The following is a 24,983-nucleotide window of genomic DNA, read 5'->3' as shown; positions in this document are numbered from 1 at the left end:
ATTTTTCTTTATATGTTTACTGTTTTTCTACAGAAAATGGATTTGGGGACAGAAAATTGTGAGATATGCCTCAACAACAGGTATTAAGTTATATTCTTTATCCATGATGGTTTAACTTTTAAAAACACTATAGGATAAAATTATCTTTAAAAAATTGGTTATAGGAGAAGTTTGACAATTATGGCTTTTTGATCTATAAATGGTCAGTAGACTACATTTTACCAGGAAGTGTCTGTATACTGGATGTAACGAAAAGCCTCAATGAAAAGATTTTAAGGAATATCATTTACTATTAGTTATATTTATTTCATGTCAGTTTCATTTAGTTTTGTACCTTTTTTACTCAGAGATCTTTTTTATACAAAGGTTGCAAAATCATTGTGAAACTTTTACCTTTCTTCAATAGCATAACATTATAAATTGCTAACTATATGCTAAAGAATGTAAGCAGATAAATTCTTGCTTTGCTCTTATATTATTTGCAAGAAATAAAAAAATAAACAAATAATATGAACAGTGACAAATCAGTCTGGAAATGAAAGAATTTGAAATTCAGGAATCTTGGAGAACATTACAAACATAGGTAAAAGTGTATTTTCATTTAGAAGTATTTTAACCTGACTGCTCCTTTATACAGGAAGCCACAGAATAGAGAAGGTCCTCATTGCAAATCGAGGAGAAATTGCTTGTAGGGTAATACGGACGGCAAGGAAGATGGGTGTGAAGTCTATAGCAGTTTACAGTGATGCAGACAAGAATTCCATGCACGTAGCAATGGTAAAGTATAGTTGTTATGCACATGAGTCATTTTATTTAAATGATAGGTCCAGCACTTATAAGAGAAAAGTTAATTGCATGCACAGCCTTCTGTGGGACCACGTCCACAGAATAATTGTTAATAACTGAAGAGAAAATGAAATTGCATGGTTAAATAATTCCAGTACCAAAGGAAGCTTCATTGGTTAGTACAGTGTATTTTATCTTCTGAAGGTCTAGCTACAGTTTTTGAAGTATAAACAAAAACTTCTCTTGTCTTATTTTAGACCCCTGCAGACATTATAAAGCTAACACAGAGCTTGCCTTTCTAAACCCAGCTAAGCTCTTTCTGAAGAGGGAACAGTTTAAGCCCCAGGATACAGGTTTAAAATTTCTTTGTGATTGACTAGTAAATGGTTAGTAGTAATTCATCTCTCTCCTACAACAGGCAGATGAAGCATATTTCATTGGCCCAGCAGCCTCTCAACAGAGTTACTTATCCATGGAAAAAATAATGCAGGTGGCCAAAAAGTCAGCAGCACAGGTAAATATAACTGCATTACCCCCAGAACTACACACAGCTGATACAGGGGGTCTGTAAACGATTACACTTCTGTTTTTAAGAAATGTGGTGTGAATGTGTTCTTCTGCATGTGTGTGAAAATTCAGCTGAGTTGCTGGATTTAATCTTTGGATTTTTGCAGATTAAAAAGTGAGGATTAAACAGTCATGGCAAGTATCCTAAATGCTTTTTTATATAAGATGCAACATATCTTATTCTATGTATGTAAACACATTATCCTCTTGGTGTCTTTCTTTGCTTATTATTTCTTTCACATCATAAAGTAGTTAAAAAAATTGTTGTGATCAAATAGTATTTTTGAGATATTATATATGTATGCAGAGTAACAGTCTTTAAAGTATCCAAAATAATTTAAATGAGACTTAGATCTTAAGTTTCTTGTCACTTTAAAAAAACCGGATTTTTAAAAAGATTGGCTCCCAAATCACTTCAGTGTTTCTGCAGGTGTTACCCTAGTGGCATATAATGTTGCAAGGCCTAGGTATATAGTGTGGATCTACAAAAATGTTCTTAGTTAATTTGCACAGTTGGAATGAATTTATAATCTAAAGGCTTGATCCCGTTGTGTTGTTCATGGATGTAGATATTTTCAAGCAGAGTTCCTCTGAAGTCACAGACTAACTGTATTCCTGTGGGTATGGGTAACTTTTTGTAGGATCAGGCTGTAAATAGCATACATAAAACATGAAAAAACAATTTCCTTTAAAGTTAACTTTTGGCGTAATACCTTATCTTTGTGACTCAACTCTTCTGATACATATATATCCTTTATAAACAGAATATTTATGCTTATGTTTTACCTCTGGTGATTCTATTCCACATTTTCCCCCCATCCTCTACATAAGCTGTAATTTTAGGATTTTGTAAGTTATGTTAGGATATGAATCAACAGTGTGCCCTTGTTGCCAAGAAGGCTGACAGCTTACTGGGCTGCATTATTAGTAGGAGCATTGCCAGCAGATTGAAGGAAGTAATTATTCCCCTTTATTCTGCACTGATGAAGCCGCATCTGAAGTAGTGTGTCCAATTTTGGGGGGGGGAGTGGGAGTTGGGATGGGGGGCAACAAAAATGATTCAGAGGCTGGGGCACATGACTTCTGAGGAGAGGCTGAGGGAACTGAGTTTATTTAGTCTGCAGAAGAGAAGACTGAGAGGGAATTTGATAGCAGCTTTTAACTACCTGAAGGGGGTTTCCAAAGAGGATGAAGCTGCCCTGTTCTCAGTGGTGACAGATGACAGAGCAAGGAGCGATGGTCTCAAGTTGCAGCAAGGGAAGTTTAGGTTCGATACTAGGAAAAACCTTGTCACTAAGAGTGTGGTGAAGCACTGGGACGGGTTACCTGGAGAGGTGGTGGAATCTCTAGTTGGAGGTTTTTAAGGCCAAGCTTGACAAAGCCCTGTCTGGATGGTCCTGCTTTGAGCAGGGGGTTGGACTAGATGACTTCCTGAGGTCTCTTCCAACCCTAATTTTCTGTGATTCTATGACAAAATGTGGTAATTGTCATATTGTTTTAGGCTATACATCCAGGTTATGGTTTCCTCTCAGAAAATACAGAGTTTGCAGAGTTGTGCAAGCAAGAGGGAATCATCTTCATAGGTCCTCCTTCATCTGCTATCAGAGATATGGGTATAAAGAGGTACCAGTTTCTGCTTTATTTTTCACTGCATTGTGTAATTTACAAGCTTACTGAAGCTGTTTGCTACATAATTTGCTCTTTGCACTTTTGTTGTATCTTGTGCAGAAGAGAATGGAATAGCTATACACTTTTCATAGTTCTAAAATTAATGCAACTATGGGACCATTCCAGATTTTTCAGTTAATAAGATCGTGTCATAAAATATAGCAATCACTGCATACAATAGTGGGATTAGTACTTTGTATGATTATATGGAAAGATCTAGGTTCAAGATCCAGGTCTGCTGTCTTGCACGTTGGGTAGGATAGCACTAGTATGACTGTGGGAGCTCTGTCCATGGTGGTGGAATGGAGAGTCTGAGGTCTCTGTAGAGGCATATGTGGCTGATATAGAATGGTTTTCTTGGGCTCTAGAAGGAATCCTATTTTACCTTCCTTGGGCCTAAGAGAATTTCCAGGGCAAAAAGTACGGATCATGGAGGTGGATATTAGCAGCTGCTCAACCAATGACACTTTAAAAAAGAAACGAACGTTATTACAGTAGTTTACATATAGTATTGTTCAAAATAATTTGGTGCCTCCATTGAGATTGATTTTATAATGCATATTAATGTGTATAGTTTATTTTAACTAGTGTAATGTCCACACTTGCATATCCCATTTCTTTGGTTTTCTTAAGCAATACAAAAATTACTTTGTGCACAGCGTGAGTAGCACTGCTGAAGTCAGGTCAGTGGAACTACTTCCATGAACAGAGTTAAGCATGTAAAAAAGTGTTTGTGCATCTGGGGCCTATTGTAAGAAATAAGCATTATTGTTGCGCTTTTAAACAAAAAAAAAATAATGTTCTTTTGAAGCACTTCCAAGGCGATAATGTCTGCTGCTGGGGTTCCTGTCGTTGAAGGTTATCATGGTGAAGATCAGTCTGATGAATGTCTAAAAGAACATGCCAAGAAAATTGGGTATCCAGTAATGATTAAAGCTGTTCGTGGAGGAGGAGGAAAGGTAGGGATACTACTGCAGATTTGTTTATTATGTGAAGTGAAGTTGTGCTAAACTGAAGTGTGTAATGCCTTCTGTTGCTTGTACCTGAATTCTGTAAAAGGAATCTTAACAGGAACAGAATTGCTGTTAAGTTAATAAAATAATGTTCAACATATCATTGACTAAAAGGAAGTGAAAATTCACAATCTTGGGCCAAATAGTTTGACTAATATAAATCAATATTCAGGCTAGACATAAGGAAGAACTTCTTTACTGTCCGAGCCCCCAAGGTTTGGAATAGACTGCCACTAGAGGCGGTTCATGCACTCACTTTGAACACCTTCAAGACACATTTGGATGCTTATCTTGGTGGGATCCTATGATCCCTGCTGACTTCCTGTCCCGGGGGTAGGGGGCTGGACTTAAACAGGCTTGGAACATTTCACACAAGCAGAGAATTTGGCCCATGGTGTATTATGAGGTCACATGAGGTTTAATCATTGTGTAATGGTGGCCTTTGTTGTGATTTTTAATTGTGGCTTTAGAGTTGAGATTGCTGAATGGACTCTTAGAAATAGCTGGTAACCAGCCAGCAGCCAACAGATATTTATTCCACAGGGACCCTGCTGACTGAATCCGATTCTGCTTTGAAAGGTGACTGTGTAAAAATGACATTGTGGGATTCCAGATTTGTCTGTAGGATTTCTCAAACTACTGTATTTACCTACTCAAGAAAAACAATGTTTTTTCTTCTGTCTACAAGTCCTGAAAATTCACTACGGGGTTCAAAAGTCAAATTGAATTCTATTCTCAATTATTCCAGCACAGCGCATGACTGTTTAATTATATCCTTAGTGATACTTTAAGTGAGATGTTTACAGAAAATTAATTGATTGGAAGTTAAGGGACTTGGCCATCTGTAAGTATGTAAGGGGTGAATATCGGGAGCTAGTAGAAAAACTATTCACTAGGGTGCCCCAGGGGAGGACAAAGAGCAATGTCATAGTTTCATAGTTTCTAGGGTCGGAAGGGACCTGAGCAGATCATCTAGTCCGACCCCCTGCCATGGCAGGAAAGAGTACTGGGGTCAAACGACCCCAGCAAGGTGTTCATCTAACCTCCTCTTAAAACCCCCCAGGGTAGGAGCCTGTACCACCTCTCTTGGAAGTTGGTTCCAGACCCTAGCTGCCCTGACCGTGAAATAGCACCTCCTGATGTCCAACCTAAACCTACCCTGTGCCAGCTTGTGACTGTTATTCCTGGTCACTCCTGGCGGTGCTCGGGGGAACAGTGACTCCCCCAATGCCTGCTGATTCCCCCAGACTAGTTTATAACAGGCCACAAGATCCCCCCTCAGCCTTCTCTTGTGGAGGCTGAACAGGTTCAGGTCCCGTAGCCTCTCCTCATAGGGCCTGCCCTGCTGCCCCCTGATCATGCGAGTGGCCTCCTCTGGACCCTCTCGATGCTGTCCGCATCCCTCTTGAAGTGCAGCGCGCAGAACTGGACACAGTACTCCAACTGCGGCCTAACCAGTGCCGCATAGAGGGGAAGGATCACTTGTTTTGACCTGCTTGAAATGCATCTGTGGATGCATGACAAGGTACGGTTGGCCTTCCTAACTGCCTCCCCACACTGCCGAGCCATGTTCATCTTGGAGTCAGTGATGACTCCAAGATCCTTTTCCGCCTCCATGCTGACAAGAGGGGAGTTCCCCAACTTGTAGGTATGGTGCCGGTTGTTCCTCCCCAGGTGCATCACCTTGCACTTGTCTGTGTTGAAAACCATCCTATTCTCATCCGCCCACCCTTGTAACCTGTCTAGGTCAGATTGCAGCCTGTTGCTTCCTTCTAGTGTGCCCATGTCCCCCCACATGTCAACTGTTAGAGCAGCGGTTCTGAACATTTTCAGTCGACCTACCCCTTGGTCTCAGAGTGAGACTTCATGTACCCCCTTTCATTGGGAAATTAATTGTTTAGGCCCTTCAACCTGTGTTAGACAATGTATAAAATATATCTCACGTACTGCCTGGGGATACATGTACCCCCGGTTCAGAACCTCTGTGTTAGAGGATGGTTTCAGGTTGGATGTAAGCAAGAACTTCTTTATGGTAAGGATGACCAAAATCTGGAATAGACTTCGTAAGGAGGTGCTGCAGTCCTCAACCTGGGAAGTCTTAAAGAGGAGACTCAACAAGACACCTTGCTGGCATCATTTGATCTCAGCAGTATTCCTGCCCAGAGCAGGAGGGTTGGACTCGATCTTTTGAGGTCCCTTCCAGCCCTTCATTTCTATGATTCTGTTGATGAATAAGAAGCAGCAAAATTGTTTTATTGTTAAATAAATGCATTTTAATTGTTGTAATCAACCAGTGGTGGATTTTTAAAAATATATATATATTTATAATTGACTTGTTCTTTGGTAGATATTTAGATATGGATCTGTTACATCTTAGGGCATGAGAATTGCTCATTCAGAAAAAGAGTTTCTGGACCAGCTGGAATCAGCCAGAAGGGAAGCAAAGAAATCTTTCAATGATGATGCTATGCTGATAGAGAAATTTGTAGACAATCCAAGGTAAGAGAAATAAATATTTTAATACTGAAGATGTGTTTAAGAGCTATACTGCTATGTTTATATAAAATAATAGTCTCTCTTACACCATTTGTATGTACTGTGACACTTCAATAGTAACAGGCAGAATTGTTAATTTAACAAAGTATTGAATGGATCATTGTAACTATGAATTATAACAATGTGTAACATAAATCTAGCTGTTTTGACATGGTAGCAGCTGTCTAATTCTAATTGTAGAGTGTATCCCAGATATCACACAATGTCTATAGTTAAGAACGCAAAATGCCTCATCATTACAGCAGGATTTTAACCTCACTGTTCTTTTAAGTCTGGAGGAAGTGTTGTCTAGAGTGCTCAAACACAGATATTTAGTTGCCAGTAGACTGACACTCTCCATTCCTGACTCCATCGACTTCATTTATGCCCCTAAACAAGTCACTTAATCTCTCTGCCTCATTGTGCAAGGGGGATGATTCAAGCCTGTGATAAAGAGCCACGCGCATGATCAGAGGTCAGGAGAATAGACCTTATGGCGAGAGGCTGAGAGCTATTGGACTCTTCAGCCTGGAAAAACGCAGGCCCAGGGGCAATCTGATGACCACCTGTAAGTTTGTAAGGGGTGTTCACCAGGATCTGGGGGAATGTCTGTTCATCAGAGCGCCCCAAGGGATGACAAGGTTAAACAGTTATAAACTGCTGCAAGACTGTTTCAGGCTGGACATAAGGAAGAACTTTGCTGTCCGAGCCCCCAAGGTCTGGAACAGCCTGCCATCAGAGGTGGTTCAAGCACCTACTTTGAACACCTTCAAGAGAAATTTGGATGTTTATCTTGCTGGGATCCTATGACCCCAGCTGACTTCCTGTGCCTGGGGCAGGGGGCTGGACTCGATGATCCTCCAGGGTTGCTTCCAGCCCTAATGTCTATGAAATCTATGAAATCACTGCCAAACTGTCACAAACTACCAGCTGGTCCCCTGAAATGTTACAAATTACCCCTGAGTCTGAGGAGGGGTAAGAACCAAAGGACCAATGTGTAAGTACACAATTCCCAGATGTAATGTAGAAAAAAATGTATTGGGACCAGAAAAAAAATACAGAAGTATCAGGTGCTGGATGTTTATTTCCATGGGTTTGTTTTTCAATTTGCCATGTTTCAGTATAACGACTGTAGTGTTCAGAATCCCATTGGAACTAGTAGCTCTAGGCAGTGGTTAGCTCTAGCTGTTAACACCCTCCTGTTGAGGGAAGGCCCTGTTGCTGCAGTGGACTGAGCCAGTGTGGGGCTCTGCATCTGTATGGCACCCTGCTGGAATCATTGGGGCTGCATACATGTGTAAGGGTTTGGCTCATTGCAACGTGCTGTAGATTGGGGCCTTAGGAATCTTTGGTAAAATACATTGAAACATTTGTTACTGTGAAACAGGCATGTTGAAGTCCAGGTGTTTGGTGACCAGCATGGCAATGCAGTCTATTTGTTTGAAAGAGACTGCAGTGTGCAGAGAAGACACCAGAAAATCATTGAAGAGGCTCCAGGGGTAAGCAGAGGGTTCCTAAACGGATGTAATAAACTAACATGATTTTAAATTGCCGCTCTGCTATATATAGCAGTATCTGCTGGGTGGTACATTAAGAAGTCTTAAGACATGTTTAGAATTTGTTACAGAAAATAACTGTTCTTGTTGATGAGCTCTGAGAACAAACCAAAAACTGTGGACATGATTTTCCTAGATGGAATTAGACCATTAAGCCATCTACTCGTAGAAGTCTACTTTGGGTTGTTGCTGGTATCTGATCTTCTAGAACAAGGGGAAAAAACACTTGTCCAATATGTATTATTTATATTATGCTTATTTTTCCTAATTTATCAAGACTTCTTGATTTTTTTCAGGATTTAGGGTGACTGCCGCTTGGGTCAGGAAACAGTTTATTGCCGTTAAGATTTTTACACGGGTAGATATATTGTAGAGACTCTGAAGCTTTGATCACTATCAGAATCCAGGCACTGGTTTATGCAGACTGGAGGTCTAGTGTTCTAGAACAGTTCCTAAATGGCTAAATTTATGCAAAACTTTTAAAAGAAAGCATAAGTAATCTATAGAATTAGATTTTAAATACAGTGTGGTTAAGGATTCTGTCAGTTTTCCAAAGATGGCATACTAGCCACATATTACACCTGTGGAATCTGTAAGAGTTACAGTATGTTTTAATCTTTTGTATTAATACATTCATAGCCAGGAATTGGTCCTGAAGTCCGAAAGAAGCTTGGAGAAGCTGCCGTCAGAGCAACTAAAGCAGTGAAATATGTGGGAGCAGGTAGGTCAGATTTAACTTCCTTCCGGTGCAGGTCACTTAGTTTAATAGAACTGTGAACTTCAAGTCACATTTTCTTGTTTTGGAACCTCATACACATGTGACATTTTTTCTAAGTCGGTCATGCTGAGTGAAGGATGTAGTCCACACCTAATTTTCAAGCTTACTTAATTAAAGTAGTTTAAGAACACTTTTTGTCACCTTTTAACTGAACTTTTTTAACAACACAGCAGGTAAAGCAGAATCGAGTCCTGATCAGTTACCTAATCCTGAGGCATATGTGGGCTGTGTTACTCCCGTGAACTGTCCTGTGCCATCACCGCTTGTGTCAGGGGTGTAGGTTGTAGCCATTTTGGTCTTAGGACATAGGCAGACAAGATTCTTTGGGTAAATCCAATATCTTTTATACAAGATATCAGATTTACCCAAAGAACTTTGTCTGCCTATCACCATTTACGCATTTTTTTACCCATTGAATCATTACTTAGGCACATCTTTTACGTTTCCACTATTTCCTTTTTCATCGATCATCCTCAAATTATCCTATTTCCATTTTAAGCATCGTTCGTGGGATCAGTAGATTCTGATGTTTCCTAAGCAGATTAACATAGGCCGTAAGAATGATGGATTCATAGCTTGATGTAATGCAGAGCCAAAAGCCTTTATCACTATAAGGATACAAATTAAAAAAAGGTACTTAAACATATATCACTCTAAGCTAACAAGAATGTCAACACAATAAGTCTAACTCAGCACGCTTGCATAGCCGGATAATTGTATCCAGTGTAGTAAATAGATAATCACACAGTTAATTTTGAGTTGAATTGTTAAACTAATGAAAGTTGGTATGAATTTTGTGCCAAAGGTGGTAGGGGAATATTAAACAGAAAAGGCTAAGAAGTCTCAAAAGAAATAATTCAGACTAATAATTTCATATTTGAAAATAAATTTTTTATAAATACACATAAGATTATGAGAGCAAAATAAAGGGAAATGATTTATCCTTCATACTGCAAAGAACACAATATCAGTGTACAAACTGCAAGGTCATGTTTAAAAAAAGAAACCCATGGAAGATCACTGTGGTTTCTAGTGTGTTTACTAGACAAAGATCAGTTTATAAAATACTAACCCCTCTAATGTGGCTGAAGATAAACTTTGGGGAAAATGTTTATTTTTAATTAGTAGAGTACAGTTATTTCTGAAGCACTTTATAAATGGCATACTTACTGCAAGACTGAGATACAGCTATTCTTGTAGATCCGGGTTGCAGCTGAAAAGCACAGAATCCAAATCTATTACAATATAGGCAGGACTTGGAGTTTCCAGGTCTCTACTTAAGTGGGCTTTTAAGATAAACTGCATTGAACTCAATGCCACTCTATTAATCTGTTATGCTGGGATTTGATCCAGTGGCTTCTGGTAGTCTAGTTTTTGACCTGATGCTCAACCATTAACATAACTCTCCAATTTTGTCAGAACATCTTTGTCAAACTGCAAAATGCTAAATATTTGTAGAGGAAGAACACCACCTTCTTTTCTCAGTGAAATGTGCCCATATTTGATATTTTAGGGACTGTGGAATTTATTATGGACTCTCAACATAACTTCTACTTCATGGAGATGAACACCAGGCTTCAAGTGGAGCATCCAGTTACTGAGATGATCACAGGGACAGACTTGGTGGAGTGGCAGCTTAGGGTAAGGGGTTAACTATTTTTAATTGTAAGGGGTAGTATGGGTAGGTAGGTTCTCTGTGGTGCTCTGGTAGGACAGTGGTCCTCACTATTGATTGCTGGAGACCCACAAGTAGTTTTAGAAGCTGATCTCACTTTCGTATTTGTGATCAATTCTCGTGCTCCACAACATCCTCCTTTTTCTTTCTTTGATAGAGAAATATTATAAACAGGCTCCAAAGTGAATTTAAAGTGCTCCTTACAATATGGAGTGTGTTAAAGTGTCATAAGAAAGGACAGGTGATAATCAGGTATTTAACAGTATTATTTAGCATGTGGGGAATGGAAGCAGGAAGCTCTTAAGTTTATCCTTAAATTTCTGAATACTCTTTAGTAGCTCCATTTTTAACATGCAGATTGTTTCTTTGACCCAGACAATGCGTGAAGCCAGGGCCAGAGGAACAAAACTCCTCACAAAAGAGGAGGTCGGGTATTCTCTCTGTAGACACTTACCCTTTAACAGAAATTAATTTATACCTGTGTGGACAGGAGCCTGACACATCCATCATATATTCTGCAGAGACAATTCTCTTCATATCTGCTAAGGATGACAAAGTTTTGAATCTCCAGGAGCTGGGGAGAAAAGAATAACACAGAGCGATGGAAGCCGTGAGTGAAGAGAACATCATGGTTATGGGTACAAAGCAGTTTGGGCAATGGGGTCCTGGGCAGCACCAAAGTTCAGAAATGGAACATGTCACTAGGGTGAAGAAAAGCTGGAAAAAACAGGCAAAATGACTGCTTGATACAAGAATGTTGAAGCAAGGAGAGTTGGGATTTGGATCATTAGTCCAGAAGTGATTGTTGAGAATAGTAGAGTGATGTGCTGGGATAGATGCAAACATTGCTGGGGAAGAGGGGAAATGGAAAGGGCTAAAAAGAGATTCATGACTGTGGCCTGATGACAGTGGTAGTACAAAAAAATAGCGGCCACACATAATCAGGTGAAAAGAGATTATGTGAATTTGCAGGCTTAGTCTGATGTATTTATTGATCTCCATGAAGTTCAGTAGGAAGAGTTTAGAAAACCTCTGTGGTCCTGCGTGGTAGTATAAGTTACTAAACAACTTTGACTGGGAAGAATTTAGATTTCTGTTATGGATGGGAAGTGTCACTGGTGAGATCAGCATTGGGAAGGGATCTGATTTAAGGCTTCCATTTTAGCTAACTGACCATGTTAAATACTACAGGTTTCTTTGTGGTATTTTGCCTTTATAAGGCTTTCTGGCTCACCCTAAAACTGTTTTGTTTTCCTTCACTTCTAGATTGGCAGCCTGAATTCATAATTATCTCTTAGTTTAAAAAATCCAGTATTATTAGAAATGCCTCTTGTGAATCCCTTTTTGAAATAGTAAAATATTTATACGATGACAATTAACAAGTTTTTTCCAGTCACTGAGAGGGATTTTTGTTTCCCTAATCTACTATTCCAGGTAATCAGGCCTTTGTTTTCCAGTGCTTTATAAAGTCACTTTGAGTTCCTTTTCTTTAATATAACCACTGCAGTAGGAGGATATGAAAACATTGTACTTCATCTGTACTGAATGTTGCACAGTTTGCAATAATAAAACATTTGAAAGAATCATCTCTCAACAAACTTTAAATTGTGTTTTTATTTTCCTGGAAAAGACAAGAAGAGTAACTTTATTGTATTTGAGAGTAAACTCCAGAGTAAACACCCAAATCTTTTCATCCAGCACTTTATTTTTACGCTCCTTTTTGTACCACATTTACCATTACTCATGTACTTTTTCTCCAGCCCATCTTCCTTTCCTTCATGATCAGAATATCAAGTAACAGTATAGCATTTGTGGTATCACTTTCATTTCTAGAACAGTAGACTGATATCACAAACATAGTAGTGTATTATGACTTTTCTTTCTGGGGGGCATTTGATACCTTAAAACGAGAGAGAGAGAGAGATTGGTTATCATGGATGAATTTAGGCTTAAAACAAGATCAAAATAATCAGTGTATTGCAAACTGACTGGTTTTCTGGTTCAAGTGCTAAAGTACTTATTATTTCTAGAGCAGTGTTCTTTTTAATTCCTTACCTATCATGCTGCATGGCAATTTACACTTGCTTCTATTGGTGTACAGTTGTAAACATCTTGACTACATGCTGCAATTGCATAATTGTGCATCTAATGTATTTTCATTGGTAGTTTTCTATGAAAAGTGTGTATGTGCACAGTATATAAAGGGAGTGAGAGACCAGAGATCTGTACCTATCTGCTAGTGCCCTACTGCAAATGTTAAAGTTGCTTCTAGATAAAAAGAAAATTACTCTTCTGCCTTCAGGTTGCAGCAGGAGAGAAGATTCCTCTAGCACAGGAGGAAATTTCACTCCGGGGCCATGCATTTGAAGCTAGAATTTATGCCGAAGATCCTAGCAATAATTTCATGCCAGGGGCTGGACCCTTGTTGCATTTGTCTACACCACCACCTGACAGTTTCACCAGGATAGAAACTGGTGTCAGACAAGGTAAAACTAAAGACAGTATTGAAAATACAGATTATTCTTTTTAAATGTGCTCTTCAAGCAATTATTTTGAGTGACTGTGGCCTTTTGGTCTTGTGCTTATGCATATTTGAGACAGAACTTGTCCCCAATAATTTTACCATAATTACAAATAGGTAATTTGATACACAACTGGCACATTCGTCTTCCTTACGACATAACTGTATCTGTGTTGCTGTGTTGGATCTTTGAATATTTTGTTATTTCCTTTTTCACTCTGATTATCACTCCTTTGGGATAGGCAGATCAGACAGACTCCCTTCATAGCCTGTCAGTATGGCACCTTCTTCAGGAAAGTTTAGTGATGAAGAGCTATATCTCTGCTACATGCCAAAGCAGACTGGCCTTGGCATTTGAAAGACTGGTCCACAAATCAAACCTGAATTTCTGCTCTGGCCATGCAGTGCACAGTGTCTATCTGTGCATTACCAGTTATTGCATATACTGCACAGCACCAAACATGCCTCCCTTCGGAAGGTGTGCCTCAATAACTTAGAATGGTTTCCTTTATGCTGTAGGTGATGAAGTTTCTGTGTACTATGATCCTATGATTGCTAAGTTAGTTGTCTGGGCTGAGGATCGCCAAGCAGCATTAAGGAAGTTACGGTACAGCCTTCATCAATATAATGTGAGTACAGCTAATCCAGTGCAACTTCAGGTCCATTTCTACCTCAACTGTAGCAATGTGGGGGAGGAGAGACTAATAATTACAATAATAAAGGGAAATTGTGGGGCTAGCACAGGTATTACATCTAAAACAGTTTTGAACTTTTTTTATAATTTCTATTTCAAGTTGGCAGTGTTCCTTCAAATATTTGAGAATTTTCAAAACATTGAGCATTGACCTCTTTCCTTTTAATAACTATGGGTTAATCTTCTGGTGACTTCTGTGGAGGAGAAGTTTGGGGAAACCTGGAAAAAAAACATTTTTTTTAACATCCTAGCTTCCTTTTTTCCCAGGATGTTTTCTTAGGTAATCAACCATATATTAATGGGAATACACTTTCTCTTATAAATGCTATATTACATTAATGGCACTTTTTAGGAAAACTTATCTCATGTGCCATTTGAACAGAGAACTGTATGTCCATTTCTAGCTCTTTATTCTCATTTGGGAACATCCTTCTTTTTTGACAGATTGTAGGACTAAGCACCAATATCGATTTCTTACTGAGGTTGTCAGGACACTCACAGTTTGAGGCTGGAAATGTACACACCAATTTCATTCCTCAACACCATGACGAATTGTTTCCAAGCAGAAAGGCAACCCATAATGAGGTGGTGTGTCAGGCGGCTCTGGGACTCATCCTGAAAGAGAAAATGATGACCGATGTGTTTAGAGATCAGTCCAATGGTAAGGCTCACTCTTCCTTATGACAGGGTGAGGCAGATCTGAACTCTTGTCCATATTTTTAATACTTTTAGTTTTTTATGCCTCATTGTTTACTGTTTAAGGTCACTCCTTTTAACATCTGCCTACTGTCTACTGTAGAATCCACTGAGAAGGCAAGGCACAGCCTTCTTTTGGTGACTAAGATTAAATATGTCATGGGAGGGAAGGTAGCCATGATACTTTCAGATAGGAACACACAGCTCTCCTTCTGCCTTGTATTACAGTGCCCATCTCTTACAGTGGCAGAGTACAAATGCTGAGGAGCAAAGTGAACAGGGCATGTCCAGAATTTTCCTTCCCCTTCTCTCCTATTGCAAGTTCCAGCAATCAGAGATTTAGGAACTTTTGCATTGGGCAACACCACCCTTTATCCACTGACCAGCTGTGGACCACTTAACCAGGGCCTCAGAGACCAGTAGTCTGTAAAACACAGCTTAGGTAACCAGTGCTTTTGGTAGATTGAGCATGGCATTAATAACTGTGAACTTCTGAGTTCGACTGTTGGCACTACTAGGGTGACCTAGTTGCATTAAAAGTCACCTAATCCAATACCCACTGAGATCAGTGCAGAGATTTCCATTGACTTCTTTGGGAAGTATCTTGAATCTGTAATTTTGGTGTGTTAATTTTCATATGTATAAAAAAGGGAGGATGTGCTCTAGTTATCAAGTGCCATCCTCTAGATGACAAGTGCCATCTGGTAATGGGGTAGACAGGTAGCAGGTTATTAATAACAGTCTAAGAATAGTGCCCTCACCTAGAGCGTACTATAACAATTTGCTCCTGGTCCACTTGTGTCTCTCCTCTGGAGTTATGCATAACACATAGATTGTAAACTGTTTGGAGCAAGGACTATTACTAACTTTGTACAGCAGTACAGTGCAACAGAGTCCCAACAAGATTAAGGCCTTTAGATACAACATAAATGTTTAGTAATTATTAATAAAGAGTTTTGAAAATGAGAAGTGCAGTGTAAATGCTTTGTGTTTTGTGGGATTTTTTTTATAATTTTAATGCACATTGACTGTATATATGCTTATATATCTTGTATTTCAGATAAGTTCTCACCATTTGCTTCCAGCAGTGGTAGAAGACTAAATATATCATTCACTAGAAACATGACTCTTCTGGATGGTGAAAATAGTAAGTGATTAGTTGCGAGTAAAATATGTTCAAGAGACCAGGTTATTTCAACCCCCATACAAATATTGCAAAAAGGTAATAGTAAACAAAAGTAGAAAATAATTTTAAGGATCACAAGCTTTCATCAGCATGTTTAAAGATAACAATGTCTGTGCATATAGGCTACATTTTTTAAAAGATGTCCTTAAGTTCAAACTTGTCACTCCATATTTAGGCATCTAAATAAAGATGGTCACATTTTCAGGGTAGCAGAACAACTGCAGCTCCTGTTGACTTCATTGAATTCTTTAAAGCCTTGATTGAGGTGCCGAGTTGTGGATTTAAGAACCTGTCTTTAGGTATTCACCTTTGAAAATGTAGATCGAAATGTCAGGATAACCCTGCTTAGTTCTTGCTGGGCTGATCTTAAAATGTTAGTGACTTTATTTAAAAACTACTTTTTGTGTGTTGCAAGGATGTTTTGAACTCTTTTCCTGTTTCATTTTCCCACAAGTCCTGTAAGTAAATCTTGTTTTTTAATACTTTTATTAAACAGATGTGGACATAACTGTAAATTACAATCATGATGGTTCATATAACATGCAGGTAAAGTCTTATTTTCTCTTCAGTATCTTATAAATAAAGTTCATATGTTGTATATTTCTTACTCCAGGTTGGCTGGTGTCACTATGTATCAAGGTTACCTGACACTTCTCATTATAAGACCCTGTTTTCAGTTGCTTAAAGCAGTCAAACTTTAATTGTTTGGCGAGAACTTTTCTCTACTAAATGTCTGCCCCAGGCTGAATTTATTGTAAATTTTCAGTCACGATGATTTAGCTGTTCCTGAGATGGAAGCTAGGGAAATAAACCTGTTGCCTGTTTTAAAAAATTATGGCAACCTTCCCTTGGAACAGCTCTTAGGGCCTCCACACTTCAGAGCTGAGACTTGAAAGTTGACAGGGAGGGCCTTTGCGTTAGATGGGCCTTTTGCTGTCTCCTGAAAATCCATCCAAATGTAGCCATGGTATAAGATTTTGGAAATTGCAGTTTGCACATGTTCTGTCAATGTTTCTTTGATTTTTAACAGTTACATTTACTGAAATTCTACCTGCTTTAGGCATGTTTCAGTCAGTGGCTGAGTAGGACATGCTGTACTATTGCAGCTCCAAGCTGTGCTTCTTGTAGAATCATGTACCTAAATGGAAAGGAAAGGACTTGTCTTTTTATGCTTCACCCCCTTAGGAGTAAGCCCATGCAGTATAGATAAAAACTGTCCAGTTTGAATGCAGACAAGATATAATCAGACTCCGTGGATGAGGAAGGAAGTTGGAATGAGAAGTCTGGTGAAAGGGAGAGGCTAGGGCTGGAGGCTGGCAAATAAGGAGAGGGGAAATAGGAACCTGGGGGTAGGTGTGGAAGATCACTAGGACTGGCTGGGCCAAGAAGCTGTGACTGGGAGCTGGGCTTTGGTCAGTAAGGAGCTGGAAGGAAGATGGGGCTGGGACTGAGTATCAGAAGGACAGGAAGTTAGAGAGGGTGGGAGGCACATCTGATAAAAAAGCTAAGATGCTGTGGAAGAAGGCCCACAAGAATGATTAGAAAGAGCTCAATCTATTGAGATTATCAAAAAGGAGGTGGGGTAAATTGTTTAACATACAAATTTCATAGATTTCATAGACATTAGGGCTGGAAGGGACCTCGGAAGATCATCGAGTCCAGCCCCCCACCCAAAGGGCAGGAAGTCAGCTGGGGTCATAGGATCCCAGCAAGATAAGCATCCAATTTACTCTTGAAGTTGTTTAATGTAAGTGCTTGAACCACCTCTGATGGCAGGCTGTTCCAGACCTTGGGGGCTCAGACAATAAAGAAATTCTTTCTTATGTCCAGCCTGAAACGGTCTTGTAGTAGTTTATAACCATTCGACCTCGTCATCCCTTGGGGCGCTCTGGTGAACAAACGTTCCCCCAGATCTCGGTGGTCACCCCTGATAAACTTATAGGTGACCATCAGATCACCCCTGAGCCTGCGCTTTTCCAGGCTAAAGAGCCCCATGGCTCTCAGCCTGTTGTCATAAGGTCTGTTTTCCTGACCTCTGATCACGCACGTGGCTCTTCTCTGGACTCTCTCAAGCTTCTCCACATCCTTTTTGAGTTGTGGAGCCCACAACTGGATACAGTACTCCAGCTGCAGCCTCACCAAGCCTGAGTACAAGGGGAGAATGACGTCCCGGGATTTGCTTGAGAAGCATCTATGGATGCAAGCCAGCATTTTGGTCGCTTTACTAGCCGCAGCATCACATTGCAGGCTCATGTTCATCTTGTGGTCACTGATGACCCCCAAGTCCCTTTCGTCCATAGTGCTAGCCAGCGTAGCACTGCTGAGCCTATAAGGATGCTGCAGGTTTTTCCTCCCAAGGTGGAGAAACCTTGCATTTTTTCAGTGTTAAACACCATCAGGTTCTCGTCCGACCATTTGCTGAGCCTGTCCAGGTCAGCCTGGATCGCCTGCCTGTCTTCTGGTGTGGATGCTTGTGTGGATGCTTTTCATGACTTCTGGTTGTGGATCCTCATGCGAAGAGAAGAAATTTTATAGAAGAGGGTCTTTGAGTCTCAAAGACAATTTTAACCACTCTAACATGAGAACATTTTATTAAGACCTATGGTGGATTCTCTAGTTCTAGAAGTTTTTAAACCAAGATTTCTTTACCCCAGCTGATCTGACTGTGGTCAGTCTGGCAGCAGAAGAAGCATGTACAAAGCCCTAAATACAATCTTTGCCCTTCATAACGTATTTAATGGATTTCAGGACCTTGATCCTGTACTCATTAAAGTCAGTTAAGAGAAACACAATACCAGAAGGGTCAGGGAAATGCTCTTAAGAAGTTTTTCCTCAGTATCTTGGTCCTATGCTAAAGTTGTTATTGGTGTAGAACTCCCAATGCATTAGATGAAAGTGTTACAAAAAACTTACTCATTCACTGAAACTTTCCTTCACTGTTATAAAGATGTGTCTACTTCATAGTTATGAATGTAACACTCCATAAGTAGTCTCCTTCCCATTCCTCTCTGCCCTCACTATTGTACTTGACATGTTATAATTTGTGTTGTATTTTCAGCCTGCAAGGGTAAAGAGTTTGTGTTTGAAAAGCATAATCCAAACCTATTGTGGTAGCCAAACTGAAGTATTACTTCAGAGTAAGTTAAAGTAAAGGCAGATATTGTTAGAGCTAGTTATAAATGCTGGATCCAGAGGGTGCAATTTGCTGAGTGCTCTGAATGGTTTCTATTAAATTCTTGCTGGTCTTCTGTAGGAATATTGTATGGCTGTGTTTTGCTGAGCCTTTTCCACGGTTTGTGATGAGGATTCCCCTAGAAGAGCCAATGGACCAGGCTTTTCAGTACTGTAGACATTTAAGACTTGCTAATTGGTAGAGACCTACCCAAATCACGATTGCATGGATTTCCTGGAAATTGCAAAATCAGGCAATCTTTGTGAAATCAATGGGGGGAAAAAAACCTTACTAAAAATAAAATGTGGTTCCCCAGGAGGAGCCAGCAGCCCTCCTGGCCACACAGCCCACCCTGGGGGAGAGCAGGGAGGGGAGCTGCTGCCATGAAGGCAAGCAGGTAAGTTGGCTGCTGTCCCCACTCCCTGCCACGGATTGGTTGAGAAGGCTGCCTGTCATGTGGCCCTGCCACTCTGCACCAGTCAGCAATGAGGGGTGAGGCTGCCTGGTGGACAACTCTCAGCCAGTCAGTGGCAAAGGGCGGGGCTGTACGATGGATACCCTGCTCCACCAGTCAGCTGCAGGGGGCAGCCATGTTAAGCCCTCGAAAATGGCGGCTGGTCCTGCAGTCTGCCTGCAAAATTGGCCAGCCACCTCCTTAACTTGGGTAGACCCCTACTAATTGGAAAGTAAACGGCGCATCATTTTTTTTAAAAAATAGATTTTTTATGGAGCCCAACTAACTGTTATGCAATTCACAAGGAACTGTCGTTAGTGTAGGGTACTCATCCACTGCAAGTGTTAAATTGCTGCTGTCACAATGTGATTAGTGCTCTGAAAGAACTAGATGCATGCTTATGAAATCTGTGAACAGCACTAAGCTGAGAAGTATTCCCAGCATAGAGGTAGATTGACGTATAGTACAGGAAGAAGGAGATAGTGGAGTGGAATAACGGAAATGACATGAACCTGAGTAGGATGAAGTGCAAAGTCATGTGTTTAGGGAACAAAAGCAAGAACTTCAGTTTTCAGATGAAGCCTCATTTACTGGAGGCAACATGAAGAAAGGAACCAATCAGGATAATCATCCATTGCTAGCATGATGTCAGTGTGAAAAAAACGAATGCAATTCTGGAGTGGATTATACAGGGCATCTTTAGCTGACACAGGAAGGTATTAGTATGACGATACAAAACATTGGTAAGGTCCTGTTTAAAGGTGCAGTTTTGGTCATTCATTCTCAAAAAGGATGACTTTAAACTCTTTATAAATACCTTTTGGGGTGGATATCAGAGAGAGAGAAGACGTACTTTAAGATCAAATGGATGCAAACTGGACAAGAACTAATTGAGACGGAATTACAGGAAAGATTTTAATTCTTAGAGAATGAAGTTCTGGAATGGCCTTCTGAAGAAAGTGATCGAAACAAGAAACCTGAATTTCTTCATGATGGAGCTTGATTAACTATGGGTCTTTTTGGTGTGATAATCTGAGTGTGTCGTGTGAATTTGGATTGTTTTGTATTACCATGAAGATACTGGAAGGAGACTTGATCTCTGTGATGGGGCACCTGGAATTTCCACACTTCAGGGACTTGTCAGTCACATGCAGGGACCACAGATTTTTTTCCTCATGCCTGCCTTACAGGATTTTGGGTTGTTTCCTGCCTTCTTTCCCCCTTCCTCTGGACCATTGGACATTGGCCACACCTAGAATTGGGCATTTGACGGATGTACTGGTGTTCCCAGTGGGATTAAAAATATCTTGGGTGCTTGGCTAGTGGGTCTTGCTCCCACACTCAAGATCAAATTGATTGCCAAATTTGGATTCATAACAGAATTCTTCCCCTCATCAGATTGGCATGGGCCATGGGGTTTTTTTTGCTTTGTTATAATGTGGAATCTAGTCATCTTCTGGGATCATCTGAGCCCATTTTAATTTACTTAATTTCCTACCATGGTAAAGGCATTGGAGGTAGGGGGCCAGGGTGGGGATCAAGTCACACTCCAGCTGCTTTGCGCATTGCCACCGCTGTGGCCCTACCTCCTCTGCTGCTGCCACTGTGTGACCTGTGCCAGAGCTAGAGCTGCCATGCTGGTACAGGAATGTGGGGCTGAAGCTGCTGCTGCCACCATATACCTTGGGCTAAATCCAGACCCTACAGCCTGGAATCAGTCCAAGGCACAAGGTGATTTTAACACCCTTGATTTAGAGCATGGGAAGACTAGCAGTTCATATAACCTAAGCATGCAATTACCAAGAAAATAGGGTCAAGTGCTGTTTCTGCTCCAAACCCTCCAGAATAGGTTCTTTTTCATTGTAAGTCTGACAAATCTCTTGAAACCATTAGCAATGTTATGTTGGGGGGTTTTTAAATATGAAAGGGAATTGGACATCAGTAAGAATCCTCTGATGTAAAGATTAAACAGTTGACAAAAGTAGTATTAACCAGCACAAGATTTACTTCTCCTTATTTATGCATCTGAGGCCCCTGACAGATGTTCCCTAAAGGTGAGATAGGGATCTGATTCCTCAATCCCAACAATTGTGCATCCTCCCATGCCACACATGCATGACAGGAAGTGTGATTGTGGGATTGGGAATCAGATCCCAATTGCACAGTATTTCTGGTGTAGGGAGAGCCTGGGATTATGATTCCAGGCTCCCCCTGCACCAGCACATTGGGTGCCTGACAGTCAGCTGATTGTCAGAAAGCACCAGGAACCCATGGGGCAGTTCAAGTCCCAGTGTGGCCCCTGGAGCTGGCCAACCATCAGCTGAACATCAGCAAATCAGGACTGCCCCAGGGCTTGAGTCCTGGGACAGTCCTGATCTGCAGTCAGCTGGTGGGGACTGCCCTGAGGGCTTGAGTCCTGCAGTGGTCCCTGCCAGCCAGTGTTCACCTGATAATGATAGTCCTGGGGATCATCTTCAAATCAAGTAAATAGGGTATGTTACTTTTTACCCATTAAAGCAGAAGTCAGCAGCCTATGGCCCACAGGTCAGATCTTGCCTTTAGAGTTGAGAGGCTTCAGCAGCATTCTGGCGGTGAGGAACTTCACCCATCCCATGACAGGGCAAAGCAGCAGCAACATCCAGCTACTAGTGCAAGGCCCCGTTGGACCTGAGCTAGGTCATTCCAGCCTGCCACTAGAAAATGGTACTGAGTACTGTGCTGTGGGAATTGTGCCATTAATGATTTGATTTGGAAAAGCTCAGTGTGGACCTGTTACATGGACTATGCCTAACACTCCCAACTGTGTTCTAGATTGGAGAGAGAACTTTCCTTGTTTCTGGAGACATTTCTCATAAGGGAGATTCGACTTACCTAAGAAGTTCAGTAAATGGGATTGTTTGTAAATCCAAGCTGGTCATTTTGGACAACACGATTCATCTCTTCTTACCGGTAGATTTTTCTTTTTCATTATGTATGGGAGGGAGAGCAAGATGGAGTGAAGACAGGGAATTATTGATTTAAGCAGGCAGTCTAAAATTTGTAAGAAGGGCAAAGAAAGGGATTGTTATTTTAGATTTTGATAGCAGTCCCTAATCTGATCCTTGCTAGGATTACTATAATTAGAGATTGTTAGCTGATGGTCTACAACTGCGTACTTTAATTGTAGAAAGATAAAATGCTGTTGACTGAATTGGGAGAATGTACAAAAATAGCATGTTGAAAAATCATATTTGAACTGTACTACAACAGTAAGGTACTATAATAGTTGCAGCTGAGAAGTATTTATGAGGAATCATGTAACTGATATTTTTATTTTAATATACTTCATTTTTTAAATAATAAAAAGTTAATCAAGCTTGCTCAAGGAGCAAGGAGTTGGTGCTAGCCAGTCTTGCAACACTAACATTAAGTAACTTTGGCATCTTCTTCATTGCATTGCATTAACAATAGTAGTTACGGAGAGGAAATCTCCCAGCTTGCCTGGTAGAACTTTTTCTCCCCAATAAAAGGGATCAAACAATTAAAATCTCTTTCCAATGAATGTCAGATAAAATCAACATAAACTTAGTAACAACTTATAAGCCATAGCCCGCATTCACATAAGTAGAGTTTGTACTAATTAAAGTGTTTTATGACATTAACTTAATGTTCATTTTATTTTTTTTAGGGAGGCAGTGCTCAAATTGGTCTTCCAGTACCCAAATACTTGTCTGGAGTGAGTGCAGCTGGAACTCAGGGAGGTGCTATAGCACCGATGACAGGAACAATTGAAAAGGTAATTTTAACAATGGGCATGAGGGAATGTCTCCATTACAGCCTATAAAGGGTTAGGCCCTATAGCCTTCATCTCTACCAGAAGAGGCAAGAGCAGACCTCTCAGTTACAATGTGGTGTCTTGGCTTCTCTTAGCTGGAAAATGCCTTCAGCTGACTCTGCCTTCCAGACAGCAGAACAAGTGATCTCTAGACTTCCTTTCCTGCAAAGGACTTGGATAGACTTTTTAATATTCTCAATATTTAGCTAATCTTACTATTTAAAAAAAATCCTTTTTTTGGATTGTGGGGAGTGGGAGGAATGTCCTTGTTGTGGCAGCTAACATCGTCAAAAAACTGGTCTGGAAGGTGCCTTCAGTATTGAGCTGTGCTTCGGTATGGCGAGGAAGGGGGAGACCCTTGGAGATCCAAAAACAATTAAGCATTTAATATGGAATTTAGGTGAAATTCCAGTGGCTTAGTCCACAAAAACCAGCCTCATTTTGTAGGATTCCTAGGTTTATTTTTGTCAGTCAGATGCCCCAAGTGCCTAAAGTTCTGCTTTTGGGCACCCCCTGGACTGTCTCAGTCTTTTCAGGTCAAGGCACACACAAGTCACATCAGCGTTCTCTGTCTATGGCCTCAGAGAGGTTCAATCCAGTGGGCGTTTTCAGAGCCAGCTTAACACACTCCTCCAGGACCAGGCTGTTTGGAACAGGGGCAGCTACAGCATTACAGGGGGCGGTGGCAAATGGTGATAGTCCAGTAACAAGTACCAGAACTGAGCTCTAATGTATCATGTAACTCCCCACAAGCTGACTTCCACGGAGCTAGGGAGCTGTGCTCTCTCTTGAACTGTGGTCTTCTTTTCCTCTCCAAATCTAGTATGGATCTGTGTTTTTCAAGCTTTACCTGCTTTGGTTTTCTAGGTATTTGTGAAAGTAGGAGACAAGGTAGAAGCTGGAGACCCTCTCATGGTTATGATAGCTATGAAAATGGAGGTACGTAACGGTAAAGAGATTCTAATTACTGTAAAAATTAAAACACGGTGATCCTTATGTGGATTGAGGTTGATTCATTGCACTATGATACAAATTCTGCCTTGTTTTGCCATCAGCACCACTTTTAATATGGCAAAACTCTTTATCTGACGAGATTTTGGAGGATTATGTTTACTTCTATTTTATTAACAAAAGCTATTACGTCCATAATCTTTGCAAATGCTTCAAAGTTCAGTTAGTTAGGCCCACCAGAAACCAGTCATCCATTCTTTCCAAGCACAAAACCATCTTTCATAATTTGAATGTACTATTATTTGCCTCGGTAATTTAAGCATATTATACGTATTACCTGCAGGTGCTTCATAAAAAAATTCAGCAAGCAGAGAGTCTATCGGTAAAAATACCTAGAATTTTCTTGTTTGTAATCCTGCTGATTATTATTTGCATAAAGCTTTACAGAGAGTAAAGATTCTTTGTAAGAATCTCCAGGAAATGCAAGTTAGTAGTCTTTGGATATTCCATCATTTTGTTACAATTTTTTACGTTAGTTGAAATTGTCTGCACTGTAGTTCCTGTACTCAGAGCTGATTGGGTTTGGATTTATTTATTTATCTTCCAGATTAATGTACAGTAGCTGAATTAAATAATGTAACACAGGGCTGTGTGACTTCTAGCCCCCCAGCAACTACACCACTGGGGCCCAACCAAGTGAGGCATAGCCCACTGGGCCATGTGCTGTGCAGATGCTCTCCGCAGTGCTTCGCATGACTATGTGGGCATCTCCCCCAACTGCTACGTTGGACACCCCTTCCCCACTGCTGTAACAAAGATCTGTTATTGGCCATTGGCCAGCTGCTAGCAACACAGTCTATTTACCTGATTTGGGATAAAAATGATGCAGGTTTACCAAATCAGAAAATGAAAGGGAA

At 40.5% G+C, this 24,983-nt stretch overlaps 1 protein-coding gene across 1 annotated transcript in view; it reads left to right on the top strand.

Moving 5' to 3' along the window:
• The window catches only part of MCCC1 (methylcrotonoyl-CoA carboxylase 1), a 35,512-nt gene that overhangs the window by 3,501 nt on the left and 7,028 nt on the right, over window positions 1-24,983 (top strand). The window contains exons 2-18 of the mRNA XM_019503360.1: window positions 34-80; window positions 638-777; window positions 1,205-1,300; window positions 2,855-2,976; window positions 3,833-3,980; window positions 6,412-6,533; window positions 7,957-8,068; window positions 8,765-8,846; window positions 10,417-10,544; window positions 12,881-13,064; window positions 13,619-13,728; window positions 14,238-14,454; window positions 15,550-15,636; window positions 16,172-16,221; window positions 22,113-22,250; window positions 22,969-23,076; window positions 23,983-24,054. Coding sequence (XP_019358905.1) covers window positions 34-80; window positions 638-777; window positions 1,205-1,300; window positions 2,855-2,976; window positions 3,833-3,980; window positions 6,412-6,533; window positions 7,957-8,068; window positions 8,765-8,846; window positions 10,417-10,544; window positions 12,881-13,064; window positions 13,619-13,728; window positions 14,238-14,454; window positions 15,550-15,636; window positions 16,172-16,221; window positions 22,113-22,250; window positions 22,969-23,076; window positions 23,983-24,054 — 1,963 coding nt within the window. The remainder of the gene's footprint in view (window positions 1-33; window positions 81-637; window positions 778-1,204; window positions 1,301-2,854; window positions 2,977-3,832; window positions 3,981-6,411; window positions 6,534-7,956; window positions 8,069-8,764; window positions 8,847-10,416; window positions 10,545-12,880; window positions 13,065-13,618; window positions 13,729-14,237; window positions 14,455-15,549; window positions 15,637-16,171; window positions 16,222-22,112; window positions 22,251-22,968; window positions 23,077-23,982; window positions 24,055-24,983) is intronic.

This window comes from Gavialis gangeticus, unplaced genomic scaffold (assembly GCF_001723915.1).
Source record: "Gavialis gangeticus isolate Ggan-Ray unplaced genomic scaffold, GavGan_comp1, whole genome shotgun sequence".
Classification (NCBI taxonomy): Eukaryota; Metazoa; Chordata; order Crocodylia; family Gavialidae; genus Gavialis; species Gavialis gangeticus.
The sequence above is the reverse complement of the archived record's forward strand: the minus strand, read 5'-3'. Positions and strand labels throughout refer to the sequence as shown.